At 43.3% G+C, this 21,523-nt stretch overlaps 1 protein-coding gene across 9 annotated transcripts in view; it reads left to right on the top strand.

The window, feature by feature from the left end:
• Positions 1-21,523, top strand: part of LOC111959579 (nck-associated protein 1) — a 69,982-nt gene that overhangs the window by 24,920 nt on the left and 23,539 nt on the right. For all 9 annotated transcript variants that reach the window (XM_070437715.1, XM_023981241.2, XM_070437716.1 and 6 more), the window contains 3 exons: positions 4,131-4,276; positions 11,608-11,740; positions 20,945-21,064. In XM_070437715.1, the coding sequence (XP_070293816.1) occupies positions 4,131-4,276; positions 11,608-11,740; positions 20,945-21,064 (399 nt within the window). The remainder of the gene's footprint in view (positions 1-4,130; positions 4,277-11,607; positions 11,741-20,944; positions 21,065-21,523) is intronic.

Below are 21,523 nucleotides of genomic sequence, written 5' to 3'. Positions count from 1 at the left end.
AGAATATGGCCTGAGATACTGTGAGGAGGACAAATGTCTATTCATCATAAAGACATCTGTTTTCTTTTTTTATTCATGTGCATGATGTACATGTTATTTGAAGTGATGAAAAAGAAATGTCCATGTTCTCAGGGAAAATAACTTATGGATATTGGAAGATAGATTCTGGGCCCCATTCCCTAACCATTTCTTAAAAATGAATTTGGAATGAATGACAATAAATATTCTTCTTTGAAGCAGTGTTTGTTTAAGAATCGTTGCATGTCTTTTATCCTGTCCCAAATAAATCGCAACTCACCCCAGAAAAGAGAGATGGCATATTATTTTCAAGTGTGGTTGAGTTGAGCTCTCGCTCTCTCGCTTTCTTTCTCTCTCTCAATCACGCTTGACTCCTCAGTACTCTGCTGAGATCAACACCACCATCCCTGCTGTCAGGGACCCACATCACTCTCCCTGACCCGTTGGTCGGCTCGCCGTTTCGCTGCCTTCCGATTCGTCCAGCCCTCAACTCAGATGGATATTTCAGTGTGCGTCCCAAATGGCGCCCTGTTCACATTACTTTTGACCAGGGCCTTACGAGTTAGGTCTTTAGGCCCTGGTCAAAAGTAGTGCACTACATAGGGAATTGGGTGCCATTAGTGACGTACCATCCCACTCAACTCCCTCTGAGATGTTTGATCTTAGCTCAGGGCCTCGGCAAGAAATTCTTCAACTCTGAAAAGTTTCTCAGTTTAGTCAGCAGGCAAGGGGAAAAGAGAAAAGCTTCCATGTGTGGAATGGGGACTGTTTTCCCAACACAGCTGAACAACTATTTTCTCAAGTCTCATGGTTTTTCTACTGACTGCGCTACACCCTTCACAGCCAACCTCTTAACACTATGATAGCAAAAACAGAACTGCTCAGATTACAAGAAGCAGGATGTTGGTTTATTCACTGTGTTTTTGCGTTCAGTGTTTGCCAGGGTCAAAGCAAATTCAGAAAGTATTTTAAACATTATGTACAAGAACAGCTGACAAATGTATGAACAGCTATACTGTATACACAGTATATGCCTATATCTACATATTCAGGTGTCACTGTGGTCCCTAAAAATAGATGTTTGTAAATAAGAATGTGTCAGCGAATAATCCTCGTTTATCAAGATGGTCCTGAAAGCTTCATGTTTGGATCAGAACCTAAACCTGTCTGTTCCACAAGCATCAAGAACACTACTTCTAAAGGTTCTACCACATGTGCTCTCTTCTCCTCCGAGTTGCTTGTCAACCACAACCCACAAGCCATGTGAGCGGTTACAGCACTATGGCAGACACAGACCTTGTCATAAGCCATATCAATGTTCTTTCTATCTATCAAGTACTTTTTTTTATTTTCTTTAAATCTCTCATAGTTTTGTTTTTGGAAACTCTTGTTGTTTGTCTGATCCATTAAGTGAACATGTTGGATGAGAAACACAAGCTGCCATTACCACAGTAAGATCATGTTAGTGATTGTAATCTAAACTGAGTCTTGCATCGTGTCATGATCTAACTCCAACTAGCAGATGTTGGTTGAGCCACAGTTGGACTGGATTGAGGGAAGAGAAACCCTAACCCTCTCTCTTTCTCTGTTTTTCTCTTGTCATGTCTCTTTTCTCCACGGTGCTGTTTTCTAATTCGGTTCTGACAATGGCACCATGAACATCATGCAACAGCACTTTAACGTTTCGAAATAGGCCTTGAATTTCAATCATTTTAAGCTTTCCCCTTGCCTAATTTTTCAATATATTGTCCTTGCTCAGACGTTTGAACAACGGTTGTGTGGGTTTAGCACCTGCTAAATGTCTTTGTGGCTGTGGTACCAGGTTGGCATCGAATGCTCTTTAAGTTGGCAGGAATTTAGAGATGTTGAAACCCAGTGGAACATGTTCGAGTCAACACTTTCGCTGCATTTTCTCACACTTGTGTAGCTCACGATGACTTCTTTCCAAAAAGTATGTGCTTTTATTTTTGGACTCTCAGATTGATTCTCTAAGGCCTAGTTGTACCCTGGTAACGCAGATGTTTCACTGCTCTTGTTGTGTTGCCCAAATTACACCCTATTCCCTACATATTGCGCCATAGGGCTCAGTGCACTACTTTTGACCAATGTGAATAGGGTGCCATTTGGGACGCAGTTTCAGAACTGTAGCCATTTTCCTTCTGACGATCTCGACAATCAAAGAAAGCATTGTCTTGAACTCTGCAAAGACACCAGAGAGAATCTGTTTTGCATACAGTCTTGGTTTGATACCATATGCTTTGGGAGGAAATTGTGTTATTTGGCTATTGTCAGTATCAGCGGTATCAAGTTAACACGGACGTCTTCCCAGAAATCTTTCCTTAGATGTTAATGATATGGTAACTCATCCAACCACACTTTTCCTTCCAGACTCCCACTGACTTCCAAATTGAATCAGCTTTTTCTTTAATTCCTAGGAAAGAGGGAGTTTTTGGGAAAGTGGCAAAGGAACGCTACTAATAGGAAAATTATTCTTTAAAAGACTTCAAACTGCATGAAACCAGAAATCTGTTGATTTGATATATTTGACAAATAAAATAGATATAAAGCCGCTTCAGCTGTAGACAACATTACATACAGTACCAGTCAAAAGTTTGGACACCTACTCATTTTCTACATTGTAGAATACTAGTGAAGACATCAAAACTATGAAATAACACATATGGAATCATGTAGTAACCAAAAAAGTTTTAAACAAATAGAAATTCTTCAAAGTAGCCACCCTTTGCCTTAATGACAGCTTTGCACACTCTTGGCATTCTCTCAATCATCTTCGTGAGGTAGTCACCTGGAATGCATTTCAATTAACAGGTTGCCTTGTTCATTTGTGGAATTTCTTACCTTCTTAATGCGTTTGAGCCAATCAGTTGTGTTGTGACATGGTAGGGGTAGTATACAGAAGACAGCCCTATTTGGTAAAATACCAAGCCCATATTATGGCAAGAACAGCTCCAATAAGCAAAGAGAAACAAAATACAGAACATTTCAAGAACTTTTAAAGTTTTTTCAAGTGCATTCGCAAAACCATCAAGCGCAATGATGAAACTGTCTCTCATGAGGACCACCACAGGAAAGGAAGACCCAGAGTTACCTCTGCTGCAGAGGACATGTTCATTAGAGTTAACTGCACCTCAGATTGCAACCCAAATAAATGCTTCACAGAGTTCAAGTAACAGACACATCTCAACATCAACTGTTCATAGGAGACTGCGTGAATCAGGCCTTCATGGTCGAATTGCTGGAAAGAAACCACTACCAATAAGAAGAAGAGACTTGCTTGGGCCAAGAAACACAAGCAATGGACATTAGACCGGTGGGAATCTGTCCTTTGGTCTGATGAGTCCAAAGTTGAGGTTTTTGGTTACAAAAAACGCAGAGTAGGTGAATGAATGATCTCCGCATGTGTGGTTCCCACCGTGAAGCATGGAGGAGGAGGTGTGATGGTGTGGGGATGCTTTGCTGGTGACACTGTGATTTATTTAGAATTCAAGGSACACTTAACCAGCATGGCTACCACAGCATTCTGCAGCAATACGCCATCCCATCTGGTTTGCGCGTAGTGGGACTGTCATTTGTTTTTCAACAGGACAATGACCCAAAACAAAGCTCCAGGCTGTGTGAAGGCTATTTGACCAAGAAGGAGAGTGGTGGAGTGCTGCATCAGATGTCCGGGTCTCCACAATCACCCAACCTCAACCCAATTGAGATAGTTTACCCGACCTCAACCCAATTGAGATGGTTTGGGATGAGTTGGACTGCAGAGTGAAGGAAAAGCAGCCAAAAAGTGCTCAGCATATGTGGGACTGTTGGAAAAGCATTCCCCATGAAGCTGGTTGAGAGAATGCCAATTGTGCAAAGCTGTCATGAAAAGGGTGGCTACTTTTTGAAGAATCTCAAATATAAAATATATTTTGATTTTGTTTAACACTTTTGGTTACTGCATGATTCCATATGTAATTTCATAGTTATGTCTTCACTATTTTTCTACAATGTAGAACATAGTAAAAATAAGAAAAACCCTTGGATGAGAAGGTACGTGTTGTGTTTTCCTCTGGTCAGACCTACCAATAATGCCTTGTTTATCTCTTGGTTAGGCCTATACTAGCGTGTCCAAGGCTTCTCTGGGCATCGCAGACCACCGTGAGCTAGGCAAGATGATGAATACCATTATATTCCACACCAAGATGGTGGATTCCCTGGTGGAGATGCTGGTGGAGACGTCTGACCTCTCCATATTCTGGTAAGTAAACCTTGTTTGCGCCAGAACAACCCAAAGGGCAGGAGCATATCTCCTGTTTCCATAGCGTGAGGCAGCTTGGTGTAGAAGTACACCCCCTGGACAAGACGCTAGTTTGCAGCAGGGCCTATTCTGGTAAGGGTCTACGTTGACATTTACCTCCATGTCCAGTTCAGTTACACAGCCGTTTAAAACAGTAAAAGGTATTAGGTTATGTGGACTCCATCTTCTGGTAGGCGTCTACATTTGGGATTCGGATTCCTATTTAGAAAAACGTACATGTCCCATTTAAAATAAAAAAAATAAAAAATGTTACCAGGAAAAGCCCATTGAGATCCAGAGTCTCTTTTTCAATGGAGGCAGCAACAATCAATACATTACAAAATTAAAACATACAGCATTACAATACAATTCACCAGCATGATCCAGCCTAAAATAAGCATTTACACTCCTGTAACATTCTCCCATACAAAATGTAAATGAATTCAGTGGCACAAACATATCTAGATGCAGCATGGATTGTAGACTATTCCATGCCTCTGGTGCACAAGACGAGAAGGCAGTCTTACCTAATACTGTAAATGTCCTGGGGTCTTAAGTAGAAACCACCTAGCAGACCGGGTATGGTAACTGCTGGTGGTGAAGGAGACCAGACTACAGAGGTAAAGAGGGAGTTTATCCAAAAGGGCTTTGTAGATGAACACATACAAATATAGCTTTCTGCGCATATAAAGTGAGGTCCAACCCACCATTTTGGTACAAGGTGCAATGGGTGAGTGACTTGGCATTTGTAATAAAGCGCAATGGATGCATGATAAACAGAGTCCAGTTTCTGTAAGACAGAGGAGGCTGCATGCCTATACAACAAGTCACCATAATCAATTACAGAGAGAAATGTGGCCTGAACAAGCTTCTTTCTAGCCATAAGCAGGAAGAAAGGCTTATTATTAAAATAAAAACCCAATTTCAGTTTCTTCACAAGATTATCCATATGAACTTCAAAGGACATGTCATCCAACTACACTGCTCAAAAAAATAAAGGAAACACTAAAATAACACATCCTAGATCTGAATGAATGAAATATTCTTATTAAATACTTTTTTCTTTACATAGTTGAATGTGCTGACAACAAAATCACACAAAAATGATCAATGGAAATCAAATTTATCAACCCATGGAGGTCTGGATTTGGAGTCACACTCAAAATTAAATTGGAAAACCACACTACAGGCTGATCCAACTTTGATGTAATGTCCTTAAAACAAGTCAAAATGAGGCTCAGTAGTGTGTGTGCCTCACGTGCTCACGTATAGCCTCCTCAACGCCTGGGCATGCTCCTGATGAGGTGGCGGGATGGTCTCCTGAGGGATCTCCTCCCAGAACCTGGATAAAGCATCCGCCAACTCCTGGACAGTCTGTGTGCAACGTGGCGTTGGTGGATGGAGCGAGACATGATGTGTCCAGATGTGCTCAATTGGATTCAGGTCTGGGGAACCGGGCGGGCCAGTCCATAGCATCAATGCCTTCCTCTTGCAGGAATGCTGACACACTCCGCCACATGAGGTCTAGCATGTCTTGCATTAGGAGGAACCCAGGGCCAACCGCACCAGCATATGGTCTCACAAGGGGTCTAAGGATCTCATCTCGGTACCTAATGCAGTCAGGCTACCTCTGGCGAAGCACATGGAGGGCTGTGCGGCCCCCCAAAGAAATGCCACCCCCACCATGACTGACCCACCGCCAAACCGGTCATGCTGGAGGATGTTGCAGGCAGCAGAACATTCTCCGGCGTCTCCAGACTCTGTCACGTCTGTCACATGTGGCTCAGTGTGAAACTGCCTTCATCTGTGAAGAGCACAGGGCGCCAGTGGCGATTTGCCAATCTTGGTGTTCTCTGGCAAATGCCAAACGTCCTGCACGGTGTTGGGCTGTAAGCACAACCCCCACCTGTGGACGTCGGGCCTCTCATACCACCCTCATGGAGTTGTTTCTGACGTTTGAGCAGACACATGCACATTTGTGGCCTGCTGGAGGTCATTTTGCAGGCTCTGGCAGTGCTCCTCCTGCTCCCTTGCACAAAGGCGGAGGTAGCGGTCCTGCTGCTGGGTTGTTGCCCTCCTACGGCCTCCTCCACGTCTCCTGATGTACTGGCCTGTCTCCTGGTAGCCCCTCCATGCTCTGGACACTACGCTGACAGACACAGCAAACCTTCTTGCCACAGCTCGCATTGATGTGCCATCCTGGATGAGCTGCACTACCTGAGCCACTTGTGTGGGTTGTAGACTCCGGCTCATGCTACCACTAGAGTGAAAGCACCGCCAGCATTCAAAAGTGACCAAAACATCAGCCAGGAAGCTAGGAACTGAGAAGTGGTCTGTGGTCACCACCTGCAGAACCACTCCTTTTATTGGGGTGTCTTGTTAATTGCCTATAATTTCCACCTGTTGTCTATTCCATTTGCACAACAGCATGTGAAATTTATTGTCAATCAGTGTTGCTTCCTAAGTGGACAGTTTGATTTCACAGAAGTGTGATTGACTTGGAGTTAACATTGTGTTGTTTAAGTGTTCCCTTTATTTTTTTGAGCAGTGTATATACCTAGGTATTTGTAGGATGCCACTTTTTTTCAATTTATAAGCCACCAGATGTGACAATGCTAACCTTCTTTGGCTGAGTGTGAGCTCTGGTGAAGTTCATTAATAAAAAATAATCTACGTTCAAGACCAGTTTGATCACCATAAAGGGAGGTTTACAGTGACTGAAAGCAGTCTGGAGCTCTTCAACAGCCGGAACCAGAGAAGGAGCACATGAATATATGACTATTATCTGCATATGATACAACTTTGCTGGTTGCATCCCAGTTCCCAAATCATAAATAAAAATTGAGAACAACACAGGAGCTAAAATGGAACCCTGGGGCACACCTCTATTAATCTCAAGAAAGCTAGACTTGTGATTGTCAGTATATCCACATTGTGTTCTGTCAGAAAGATAGTTCCTAAACCAATTTACTGCCCCTTTACTGAGACCAATGTTACTGAGTCTAGCTAGCAACAATTCATGATCAACTGAATCAAAGGCCTTTTTATCAGGTGCGTTTGTCATTTGCCACTGCCATAGCTGCAGTTGTGGTGTTGTTCCCCGATCTAAAGCCAGACTGAACCCCGCTCAGCATGTTCTTTTTAATTAAGACGTTTTTTAACTGGGTTCACTAGGGATTCATAGACTTTGGCCAGGATAAGGAGTTTGGAGATAGGACAATAGTTATTAGCATCTGAGGGATCTCCTTCCTTTAGTAGTGGGAGGACAAATGCTGATTTCCAAATGCTTGTTATGGAATTGGTCAAGAGACTCAAGTTGAAAATGTGACCCACAGGTTCAGTAATAATACCAGCTGCTATCTTAAAGAGGTAGGGATCCAGGTTTTCTGGGCCTGCAGACTTTGTGTCTATTGCCTTTAATGCTTTATAGACCTCGGCATAAGAAACAGGCTCAAAGTTAATGGTTCACATGAGGGCCTATATCATAGTTTACTGTAACAGAGCTTACATTAGAGACCTGGGCCCCACCATTATCAAAAACTGAACCAGCAGATATGAAGTGCTTGTTAAAAACCTCTACAATATCGTCTCTGTCCTTCACTTCTTTAGAATCCACCATTAAATGGTCAGGAAGGCCAGAGGATACATTAGAACCTGACACTGATTTGATTAGCTTCCAAAACTTGGTAGGGTTGTTAAGGTTCTCTGTGACTGTATTTAGATAGAAATCTGATTTGGACTTCCTGATCAATCCTGTACATTTGTTTCTTAGCGCTCTGAAGGAGGCCCAGTCAACAGGAGCATTGAGTAAAATGGCGCCGGAGCAGATGGCAGACGTTTTACGTGCCCCCAACCGATTGTTTTTTTGTTTGTTTATCTGTGTTGTTTGAAACGTATTTAAAAAAATAAATAAATATTTTTGCACATAATGTTGCCGCTACCATCTCTTATGACTGAAAATAACTTCTAGACATCAGGACTGCGATTACTCACCACGGACTAGCAGAATCCCTTTTCTCCTTTCACGACTCTGACAAGACCGAGGCGGAGGATATATGGCTCCCTCGGGAACAGGCCCCGACCCCAGTGATCTGTGTGAAGAGGAGGCGGAGAAAGAGAGGCCGGAGGGCGGGCTGCCTTCTGAGGAGTACCCCTCAAATCTGCTCGCAAACATGCAATCTTTGGACAATAAAATGGACGAGTTATTGGGAAGGTTAAACTACCAACGGGACATTAAAAACTGTTACATCTTATGCTTCACGGAGTTGTGGCTGAACGACAACAATCTCACTTACAGGTGGCTGGTTATACGATGTACCGGTAGGATAGAACAGCGGCGTCTGGTAAGACCAGGTAAGACCAAACCATAACAGACTATAAAGGGAAGCACAGCCGAGAGCTGCCCAGTGACACGAACCTACCGGATGAGCTAAACTACATCTATGCTCGCTTCGAGGCAAATAACACTGAAACATGCATGAGGGCACCAGCTGTACCGGAAGACTGTGTGATCACGCTCTCCGTAGCCGATGTGAGTAAGACCTTTAGACAGGTCAACATTCACAAGGCCGCAGGGCCAGACGGATTACCAGGACTTGTACTGCGAGCATGCGCTGACAAACTAGCAAGTGTCTTCACTGACATTTTCAACCTCTCCCTGTCGGAGTCTGTAATACCAACATGTTTTAAGCAGACCACCATAGTGCCTCTAACCAAGAACACGAAGGTAAACTGCCTAAATGACTACCGACCCGTAGCACTCACGTCTCTAGCCATGAAGTGCTTTGAAAGGCTGGTCATGGCTCACATCAACACCATCATCCCAGAAACCCTAGACCCACTACAATTTGCATACCACCCCAACAGATGATGCAGTCTCTATTGCACTCCACACTGCCCTTTCCCACCTGGACAAAAGGAACACCTATGTGAGAATGCTATTCATTGACTACAGCTCAGCGTTCAACACCATAGTGCCCTCAAAGCTCATCACTAAGCTTAAGAACCCTGGGACTAAACATCTCCCTCTGCAGCTGGATTCTGGACTTCCTGACGGGCCGCCCCCAGGTGGTAAGGGTAGGTAACAACACATCCGCCACGCTGATCCTCAACACAGGGGCCCCTCAGGGGTGCTTGCTCAGTCCCCTCCTGTACTCCCTGTTCACTCATGACTGCACGGCCAGGCACGACTCCAACACCATCATTAAATTTGCCGATGACACAACAGTGATCACCGTCAACAACGAGACAGCCTTTAGGGAGGAGGTCAGAGACCTGGCAGTGTGGTGCCAGGACAACAACCTATCCCTCAACGTGATCAAGACAAAGGAGATGATTGTGGACTACAGGAAAAAGAGCACTGAGCACACCCCCATTCTCATCGACGGGGCTGCAGTGGAGCATGTTGAGAGCTTCAAGTTTCTTGGTGTCCACATCACCAACAAACTAACATGGTCCAAGCACACCATGACAGTCCTGAAGCGGGCACGACAAAACCTATTCCCCCTCAGGAGACTGAAAAGATTTGGCATGGGTCCTCAGATCCTCAAAAGGTTCTACAGCTGCACCATCGAGAGCATCCTGACTGGTTGCATTACTGCCTGGTATGGCAATTGCTCGGCCTCCGACCGCAAGGCACTACAGAGGGTAGTGCGAACGGCCCCAGTACATCCCTGGGGCCAAGCTTCCTGCCATCCACGACCTCTATACCAGGCGGTGTCAGAGGAAAGCCCTAAAAAGTATCAAAGACTCCAGCCACCCTAGTCATCGACTGTTCTCTCTGCTACCACACGGCAAGCGGTAGCGGAGCGCCAGGTCTAGGTCCAAGAGGCTTCTAAACAGCTTCTACCCCCAAGCCATAAGACTCCTGAACATCTATTCAAATGGCTACCCAAACTATTCACATTGCCCCCCTCCCCTCTCCACATCACTGCCACTCTCTGTTGTCATCTATGCATAGTCACTTTAATTAACTCTATCTACATGTACATACTACATCAACTAACCGGTACACCAGCACATTGACTCTGTACCGGCACCCCCCTGTATATATTGTTATATATTGTTAGGAGCAGTATTGTTTTTACTGCTCCTCTTTAATTACTTGTTACTTTTCTCTCTTATTGTTATCCATATTTTTTAAATGAACTGTCGTTTAGGGGCTCGTAAATAAGCATTTCACTGTAAGGTCTACACCTGTGGTATTCGGCGCATGTGACTAATACAATTTGATTTGATTTATATGTCTAGCTTGAGCCCAAGAGACATTTCTGTTTCTAATTTATTCTGCTAAGTTATCAGAAAAACAGGGATGGTCCCTTCCACTGATTCTAAAATTCTTCACAGGGGCATGCTGATCAAAAATGTAATATAAAAATATTCCCAGGCAGTGTCAACATTGGGAATCAGATCATGTAAACGCTTGCTTATCGAGCTGTCTAAAATGTCTTTAAAATGTAACAGGGTCATTTTTGTATTTCTAACACAAGCTATTGCACAGTGATCACTGTCATTATTACAGAATATCCCAGTCGATGTGTATTTGTGAGGGGTATTCGTTAGAAGAATGTCCAATAGCGTTGGTTTGTTAGGTGCTCTGAGATTTGATCTTGTAGGTGCATTAATTAATTATGCAAGATTCAGAGAGTCACACAGTTCTTTAAAAGAGTCCGATACAGATGTAATCATGCCCCACTTCAAATCTCCTAAAATAATGAATTCAGAGTCAGTTAGAGCCATTGCTGGGCAATTTAATTGAAAAGTAAAATATTAATAAAAACACATCAAATGTACATATAAAAGTAAAAACAGGAAGACGCGACATCAATAGAAATAGATTGGATCAAAGGTGCAGTGTGCAAGTGGGAGGTTTACCTCTGGAGGCTACATTTACATCTACCTCCATATTCAGTTAAAGTCGTTTACAAGGAAAACATTGTAAAAGCTAATAGGCTATATAGCCATCACTCATCCTCTAAAACCCCATGGTAACTGTCTGTTAGAGGTTTTGTTATGTTATTTTTCTTTATGTTTGGTGGAGACAGCAAAGGAGAGGAGAGGGTTGGACAGATTTAAATATGATTGTACCAGATGGATGTTTGAAGTTTGCAGCTCATGCTCGTTCTATTCCTCTCCTCCTCTTTTCTCTCTCTCTCTCTCATCCTCTTTCTCTCTCTCTCATCCTCTTTCTCCCTCTGTCTCTTCCTCTTTCCCTCTTTCTGTCCTCCTCTTTTCCTCTCTCTCTCTCCCTCTCCTCTTTCCCACTCTCTCTCTCTCCTTCTCCCATCTGATAGCTTTTACAGTCGTGCGTTTGAGAAGATGTTCCAGCAGTGTTTGGAGCTGCCATCCCAGTCTCGTCACTCCATCTCCTTCCCTCTGCTCTGTACCCACTTCATGAGCTGCACCCATGAGCTCTGTCCTGAGGAGGTGAGTGTCACATTGAGATATGATGTTACCACTGTGTCACAAAACATCACAGTAAGCATCACTAAGGTCTGGCAGGTCACTCTGCGATAGTCATTTATTAAAGAAATGTATTTTCAACATAACTCATATTCAATTGATCAGGTCGCCCTTGCAAAATATGTTTTTAAGGGTCTTTCCTACTTAAATAAATGAACACATAAAATACATGTAATGGCCCCTGACATGTTTATGTATAATACATGTAATGTAAAGATGATAGTTTTTGTATGTTTTTTAGATGTCTTTCCAAGAATTGGAATCTTAAGTAAAATATATTGGTGCAGTAGCAGCCTATTCCATTTGGACTTATCTCCCTCATTAGTTTTGTAGCTCTTATGGGGACTGCTAGTCTCAGAGAAACAGGCCATTTCACAGGATGTCTCACACAGGCTGGGAAAGTCTCATTCAGCTCCGTCTCAGTGCTGCTAGGGCCCATGGCAGCATCCCAAATGGCAAGCTATTCCCTATTAGTGCACTACTTTTGGCCACAACTTTTGCCTGGTCAAAAGTAGCGCACTAATAGGGAATAGTGTGCCATTTGGGACACAGCCTCTGTCTCCTTCCGCAGCAGCAGGATGGAGTCATACAGAGAATCAGGAAAGTAACTGCAAGTTTTCTGGGGTTGTGGAATGTTGTGTAACGAAGCGTCCAGCGCTGTGGTCCATGTACCCGGATGTGTACTGAGAAGTAGAGGGCTGAAAAGCATGATTTATTAAATCTGTAGTTGAACCATACACTGGTGCAGCTACTAGCTCCTCCCAAGGGGATGTGGAAGCCCTCCGCTCACACAGCCTCCACAACACATTTCTGTTTCCCTCTCTGCTGAAATACGCCAGGCACATTCATGTTTGTTCCTGCCAAACATGGAGCCCAATATCCATTTAGTTTGGTAAATAAGGCATATTTTCACTCCTAATTGGTTGACAAACAGTACCAAAAGAAGTGGCACAATGGGCGTTCTCATGTGGCCGAGCAGAGTGGTCAAAGGAGGGCCTTTTGCTTAGGAGCTGTCTGAGTGCACTTAGAGAAATAAAATAGATTTATTGAGCCATAGGCTTGGATTTCACAAAACTCCCTCTCTCAGCGTGTTTTCAAAATTTTCCTCTTCCTATGTCCACTCCTCATAGCTTTGGGCAGCTGCAAACTTTATTTATGTTGGAAAAGCATTAAATGTTTCCAAGAATATTTCCATCTTGCACAGAACTTTTTACAGTGGTTTGTATTAACTGTAAAAGGTCTGTTTCCCAAATGGCACCCTATTCTATTTTTGACCAGGGCTTATCAGAGATGTGAGTCTGACTCGAGTCACAAATTTGATYACTTGAGACTCGGCTTGATAGAAAATAAAATAACTTGAGACATGACTTGGACTTCGAGCCTCAAGACTCGGGACTCGACTTTGACTTGAGACTGATTACTTAAAATTATCTGGGCAGGTTTTGTAACGTCTTGTCACTCATTTTGTGGCACAGAGTCTCCGTGGATTGCTCTACACGCAGCCAGAGACAGTATCGCAATTGCAAAAAAACTGATTGGCTAGTGAAACGCACACTCTGCCCTCTGATTGAACCTGCAAACTGTCAATCAACACAGGTCGGCTGAGCTAGCACAGTGAGAAGGTTTTGGGGGATTGTGAGTGTGAAACTAAATGGGAAAATATATTTTTTTCATACATATTTTAATAGGCTACATACATACTGTTTGTGTTTTATATTTATACCTTTGCTTATTCGATCTGGTCACCTAACGTTAGCCTACGGCATTGGACCAAATTCTTGTTTCAAAAACGTATAATCTGTGCTTCAGAACCAAAAAGTTGTGCGTCTTAACTGTTGACCAGTCACCAGCATTGGCGCGCAAAGGCAGACGCACATATTCAAATTAGTGACCAGAAAGCGCTTGTTTGATATTCTCCAGTTTTGCCTGGCAAAAAGAGAGTAGCATACCTACATTCATATTATCCATATAAAGTACCGTTTAGCAATCTGCTACGGACGCATCTTTGCCACAACAAGCTGGTGATTTCATTGATCATTTTCAAATTTCAGATAGGCCTAGTTTGGGTGGTTTATAATTGTATACCTCAGTTTTGGTACTGGCTATATGTCTAAAGATAGCTGTAACATCGCACTACCTTCAATACTTACGGGAGGAAGATGTTACATTCTGGAGAATTAATGAGTAAGAAAAAGGCTACAGACAGATCATGCTTTCCATCCGATCCTGCAACCTCCGCTGCATACAGTTAAGCCGTATGATCCTGCTTGCTCTGACCTCCAGAGAAGTGACAGTGACATAATATCCCTAGTTGATATTGACTGCTAACATGAATGACTTTCAGCTCCAAATGTAAAACGCAGTTTATTTCTGTATCTTGTGTTTTGAAAATGCATCACCGTTTATGGCTGTAATGACAGGCTACATTTGCGGAGTGATTGTGTTCGCCCTGTGCGCACGTGCACGAGGGGTCGCAAGCTTTGAACCAATCCTTTTTGGGCTTCGCAGGTCAAAAAGTTTGAAAACTGCTGAGTGAACTGCTTGCTGATTTGCTGTACAGCTATAGGATCGGGTGCAGCACAAACGTCAAATTGTAGGGAGAGATGATTGACATAAATTCATATCAAATCATAAATTCATATAAAATAAAATAGTCTCATATGCCTATTTAAATAAAGGTAAAATAAAAAATAAAATATGCGGCTCTGAAAATCAAGTGATTTGGTGATCAAGAATATGAACTGTTTACTTTGCAAGCTCACCAGCAATGGGGCAGCAAGCAACAATTACTAACATAGGCCTACTGGTATTTTGCTATGTCAAAATGTACTTGTGAAGCTTGTGTTTGGAATTGGTTGTTAATGTATTATTACATAATCAATGTGTTGTAGACTAAATAAAGGGCTGTCTAGTAGCCTCCATAAATAGACAGATTTTTAGTTGAACAAGTCGTTGCCTGTATACATTTTTTTTTACTTGACTTGAAAAAGCGTGTGACTTGACTCAACTTGACTTGCTCTTAGAATGCACGACTTGGACTTGGGACTCGACTTGAGACTTGGACCTTGTGACTCAAATAATAGTGACTTGGTCCCCACCTCTGGGCCTCATAAATCTCAAATGGCACCCTATTCCCTACATAGTTCCCTGGTCAAAAGTAGTGCACTACATAAGGAATAGGATGCCATTTGGGAGGCAACCAAGGTCACAGAACTTCAGCGAAAGGCATCCGATTAAAAATGTTTGTATTATTCTTTTGGTAGCTAAACGTCATTTTACATCCGATTTATTTATTTAGAAAAATCCTCAACATTTTAACCTTTTTAGGCCATAATCATTTCAACAAAAATGAAAATGCAACAATTGTTAGAAAGAAAGCTATTCCATGTGAACTCTTCTCAGAAAATGTTGAGTGACTAGATAATAATTGAAGTATGTTGTGTAAGGAGCACACACACAGTATTAATATAGAGTCTGCCGGTTAGCAATTGCCTGAGGGAGAAATGAGACCTGTCACTCACAGCTTTAAATTTCAACCTTTGTTCATGTCTTCCATGCCTGGGGGAACAAATAACTCCCCCACCCTCTATGGCTTTCAAAAAGACCAAACTGAATGGTTTAAAGAGCAAACTGCCATGGGATTCATTTAAGATACTCTTTGAAGAGGTAGGGTTTCAGATGTTTTTGGAAGATGGGCAGGGAATCGGCTGTTCTAGCTTCAGGGGGAAGATGGTTCCACCATTGGCAGTGTTTTTTCTGCATTAAAAAAAGTATTGGGCGGACCGCCTAAGCGCTTTTTCTGCCGCCTATGTCCAAACAGTAAATGTAGTCTCGCTCAACCCTCCCACTTTTCCCACTGCATTTCATATATAGGTTCTGTAGCCAAAGTAGACAATTCCCGCTCTTTTATTCAGAGAAAATAGCCCTTAGGTTACCGTTCAAAAGACATGACCCATAATACTGGCACTACTTTCTTTTCTTTCTATCATGCATTGGTGGGCTGCATTTTACATTCATTAAGCATATCGCGGGCTGTTTTAAAACTTAGCTACTTGCGGACAGGACTGTTAACCATTGGTTTAGGCTACACCTTGTTCAGTCAGGTTACCTTATTAGCTAGATATAGCTAACAACCTGGGGGCGCGTTCAGTAGAACGCAGCGTTTAGAACGTTCAGATAGAAATATGCTATGTAGAACAAACCTGCCTCTCTGACATGTTGAGTAACGAATAACGTTGGCTCTATTCATGGTATTTCTATCTTCAACATTCGAGAACATTTTTCAACTGAACGTGGCCCTGGTAACATTACCAGTAGCCTATATGCAGCCTATATGCAAACATTTGGTGGAACATAAAAGAAAGGAAAAGGTAGAGCAAACAATTGATTGACTAAATTCCTCTCGCCACTACACTATATCTGACTGGGTAAATATCTTTATTTTGAGTTAATGTGGACCCAGAGACTCAGACTTGATCACTTGGACCAGGACTCAAGCACTGGGACTAAAGACTTTTAGTTTAGTGACTCAACTACATCATTGGATGAAACCGTCATTAGCTCCCGTTATACTTTTAGGCATCAATGTGGCTGCGGCGTCTGTGAAATGATGATAACAATGTCAATGATGGGATGAGTGATGGAGGTGTAACCCATACTACTTTGCAAATACTTTACACCACCATCTGGTGATTGTGCCTCTCTCTCTCTCTCTGTCTCTCTGTCTGTGCTTGCGTGTGTCTGTTTGTTTTGTATGTAATGTGTAATATCAATGTAGGCTGAAATAGGCATTTACATGGCCAGATAATTCTCATATATTCTAATACAGTGCCATGAAAAAATATTTGCCCTCTTTCTGATTTTCTCTTTTTGATACCAAATGTTATCAGATCTTCAACCAACGGTCAAGCATGGTGGTGGTAGTGTGATGGTTTGGAGATGCTTTGCTGCCTCCAGACCTGGATGACTTGCCTTAATAGAAGGAACCATGAATTCTGCTCTGCATCAGAGAATTCTACAGGAGAATGTCAGGTCATCCGTCTGTGAGCTGAAGCGCAGCTGGGTCATGCAGCAAGACAATGATCCAAAACACACAATCAAGTCTACATGAATATGGTTAAAAAGCAACACATTTGAAGTTTTGGAATAGCCTAGTCAAAGTCCAGAACTGATCCCAATTGAGATGTTGTGGCTGGACTTGAAACAAGCACTTCATGCTTAAACTCACAAATGTCACTGAGTTAAAGCAAGAGTGGGCCAAAATTCCTCCACAGCGATGTGAGAGACTGATCAACAACTACAGGAAGCATTTGGTTGCTGTCATTGCAGCTAAAGGTGGCACAATGAGTTATTGAGTGTAAGGGAGCAATTACTTTTTCACACAGGGYAATTGGGTGTTGCACAACTTTTTAAAATAATATCTAAATAATATATGCTATATCTAAACTCTGGTTCCCTTMATCTAATATTAGGTTTTGCTTGATCTGTTAATGTTCAATATCAAAAATAGAGAAAATCAGAAAGGAGGCAAATATTTTTCCACAGCACTGTATATGTTTGTCATATTTCTGCTGTTGGGAAGAGAATATGATGTTATGCAGAAAAATATGTTGGTAGGACAAGGCTATGTACTGTGTGTTTGTGCACATGGAAGTCAGTGATTTTGTTTACTATAGGTTGATGAGACAATACAAATGTGATGTGACTAAAATGAAAGGGCATTTAGTTTACTAAAATTGCCTGCTGCTTTTGTTGTTTCGACAATAACTAGACTCAGTCACATTTTTGTCATTTGAATAATGATTAAGACTTAATTATATTTTTGTCAAAATGACTAAGACTCGACTAAATCCAAAATGAACAATGGACTGAGCTGACCCGTAGGGGTGGGACAGCCAAGAGACCAGAGGTGGCAGAACAGAGTGCTTGGGTTGGGGTGTAGGGTTTCAGTTCAGCATAGCCTGAAGATAGGGAGGGTCAGTTCCCCTTGCTGCTCCGTAGACAAGCACCATGGTCCTGTAGTGGATGTGAGCCTCGACTGGAAGCCAGTGGCGTGTGTGGAGTAGCGGGGTGACATTGGAGAACTTGGGAAGGTTGAACACCAAGTGGGCTGCGGCATTCTGGATAAGTTGCAGGGGTTTGGTGGCACAAGCAGGGAGCCCAGCCAACAGAGAGTTGTAGTAGTCTAGACTGGAGATGACCAGAGCCTGGATTAGGATCTTTGCTGCTTCCTGTGTGAGGAAGGGTCGTACTCTATTATAATAATCAACTGAGTATACAAAACATTAGGAACATCTGCTGTTTCCATGACATTGACTGACCATGTGAATCCAGGTGAAAGCTATGATCCCTTATTGATGTCACTTGTTAAATCCACTTCAATAAGTGTAGATGAAGGAGAGGAGACCGGTTAAAGAAGGATTTTTAAGCCTTGAGACAATTGAGACATGGATTGTGTATGTGTACCATTTGAGGGTGAATGGTCAAGACAAAATATTTAAGTGCCTTTTTGAATGGGGTAATTGGGAACTGCAACGCTGCTGGGTTTTTCACGCTCAACATGATTCACCACCCAAAGGACATCCAGCCAACTTGACACAACTGTGGGAAGCTTTGAAGTCAACATGGGCCAGCATGCCTGTGGAACGCTTTCGACACCTAATAGAGTCCATGTCCCGACAATTTGAGGCTGTCCTGAAGGAAAAAGGGGGTGCCACTCAATATAAGGAAGCTGTTCTTAATGTTTTGTACACTCAGTGTAATATATGCCATTTAGCAGAGACTTTTATCCAAAGCGACTTAGTCATGCATGCATTTTTATGTATGGGTGGTCCCTGGAATCGAACACACTATCTTGGCATTGCAAGCGCCATGCTCTACCAACTGAGCAACAGGGGACCTCTATGGATGTTGTAGACTAGAGCATGAACTTGCAGGAGCGAGTCACTGCTTTGATGTTTGCAGAGAATGACAGGGTGTTGTCGATGGTCATGCCAAGGTTCTTTGCACTCTGGGAGGGGGGCACAGTTGCCCACCATGATGGAGAGGTCTTAGAGCGGGCAGGTCTTATCTGGGAGGAAGAGCAGCTCCGTCTTGTCGATTGGTTGAGCTTCAGGTGATGGGCCGACATCCAAGCTGAGATGTATCTCTGCGTGCCAGGCAGACATGTCGCCACCTGGGAGTGTCATCCGCGTAGCAATGATAGGAGAGATCATGTGAGGATTTGAAGGAGCCGAGGGACTTTGTGTGTTGACAAAAGAGGAGAGGGCCTAGAACTGAGCCACGGGGACACCAGTATTGAGAGCATGTGATGCAGACTCCTCTCCATGTCACCTGGTATGAGCAACCTGCCTGGTAGGACGCAATGCAAAAGTGTGCAGAGCCTGAAACGCCCAGCCTTGAGGGTGGAGAGGACGATCTGATGGTTGGCAGTGATGAAGGCAGTGGATATATATCTAGGAAGATGAGGAGAGAGGGTTAGCTTTGGCAGAGCGGAGAGCGTCCGGGACACAGAGGAGAGAGGTCTCAGTTGAGTGAGCTGTCTTGAAGCCTGACTTGTTAGGGTTGAGAAGATCGTTCTGAGAGAGATAACGAGAGAGTTGGTCATAGACAGTGTGGTGGAAATTCAACACCAGGGACACCTAAAGTCAAGCTTAAATTAATCACTCTTTTATGAGCAAGCTTACAACAGGTTACAACAAACTCTGCACACCGTACAGGTCTATCAGAAGCTCCCTTGGGGCAGTCCCAGCAGTTGTCTTATATACAGCTATACCGAACACAGACAAGTTATATTTGCATGATTTAGCATAATTAATTAATCATTACCGGTGGTTTGCACATGTGGCTGACCAATAGCTCACGAGGATTTGTCTCCAAGTTGAGACCTTGAAACTGAGATACATTGGTTGTTCCCATAGCAACATTCTGGGAGTCCTGCCAAGTTGCTTATCAGTGATAGTGAGGATTCCTCCATACACAATCAGTCAGTCACCTGCATGAACCTATCTAATTGGTTATTAGAAAAGTAGCATTGATWTGGGGAAAGGGAAAGGGGGATACCTAGTCAGTTGTATAACTGAATGCATTCAAATGAAATATGTCTTCCGCATTTAACCCAACCCCTCTGAATCAGAGAGGTGCGGGGGACTGCCATAATCGGCATCCACGTCTTCGGCGCCCGGGGAACAGTGGGTTAACTGCCTTGCTCAGGGGCAGAACGGCAGATTTTGACTTTGTCAGCTCGGGGATTCGGAGCACTGATTTGATACACAAACATAACATTTCACTCACAAAAGCACGCTCAGGTTTTTGGAAAGAGGAAAGAAGGGGTACTGGTCTATAGCTTTTGACATCAGAGGGGTCAAGAGTTGGTTTCTTGAGGAGGGGAGCAACATTGGCCATCTTGATGAGGAATGGGAGAAGGTTTCCAGAGATGGAGAAGGGGATGGGGTCGAGCGAGCAGGTTGTCAGGCGGCTGGACWTCACTAGTTGCAGGATTTAATCTGGAAAGAGAGGGGAGAAGGAGGTCAAGGCGTAGGGTAGTTCTGTGAGAGTCGGACCAGTGGACTCCGTAGGCTGAGTGAATGAGTGGATATTGTCGACCTTCTTTTCAAAGTGGTTGGAGGAGGTGGAGGATTAAGGAGGGAAGAGAAGGTGGAAAACAGTTTCCTGGGGTTAAAGGCAGAAGCTTGAAATTTAGAGTGATAGAAAGCAGCTTTAGCACGGACAAAGAGGAAGAGAAGGTAGAGAGGAGGAAGTGGAAGCATGATAGGTCCTCCGGAAGTTTAGTTTTCCTCCGTTTCCGCTCAGCTGCCCGCAGCCCTATTCTGTGAGCTATTCTGTTTGACCAGAGTTGTTTGTGGAGATTGTTTGACCAGTTTTAGAGCGTGGCAGTGTGTGCTGTTCAGTCAGTGTCTACTGTTAAGTGTTGGCTACCTATGAATGACAGGTTCACTCAGACCTCTCTACCTACCTAGAACTTTTTGCTATTCACAAACAGCTAGTCTGGTCCTAGATCTGTTTGGCATTGACAAATACTGAAGGAGTTAGATCTGGGACCAGACTAACAAACAGACGTTCACCTAACCATCCACCAGCCAATCTCCTAAAGTGCAAACTGCTTTACCCTGGATAAAATGTTCTTCCCTTTTCCCCTCCTTCCTACAGAGGCATCACATAGGCGACCGTAGCTTGTCCCTGTGCAACATGTTTCTGGATGAGATGGCTAAACAGGCCCGCAACCTCATCACAGACATCTGCACCGAGCAATGCACGCTCAGCGACCAGGTGAGGTTCTGTTGTCATTGTGATTAATCAAAGTCCACACTAAGTGACCAGAGGGCTATATTACGATACAAGCTTGATCTACTCAGGATATTCTAAAGCTAGCCAGCTTCAGTTAGCTTCACTTTCCAGATCAGGCTTCAGTCACACTACAATGGTGGATATTGCTCGTCCACCTGCCGCTAACTCGAGCAGGCTTGTAACTGCTCGTGCATGTTGCACGTGGCTAGTCGAAGGCTGAACTCTTAATTGATACAATGCTGAAACATCAGTCTATGGGCGAGTCAGTGCCACATTTTAATTTGTGCCAAAATCAAAATGAAAGACGAGTTGTCTTGCAAATTCAGCAGGCTATGGTGTGAAATAGTACGTATCGTTAAGGCCGTCTTTATTTTATTACGTATCGTTAAGGCCGTCTTTATTTTATTACGTATCGTTAAGGCCGTCTTTATTTTATTACGT

Source organism: Salvelinus sp. IW2-2015, linkage group LG36, assembly GCF_002910315.2.
Source record: "Salvelinus sp. IW2-2015 linkage group LG36, ASM291031v2, whole genome shotgun sequence".
Lineage (NCBI taxonomy): Eukaryota > Metazoa > Chordata > Actinopteri > Salmoniformes > Salmonidae > Salvelinus > Salvelinus sp. IW2-2015.
Note: the sequence above shows the minus strand (reverse complement) of the source record. Positions and strands in the feature narration are given on the sequence as shown.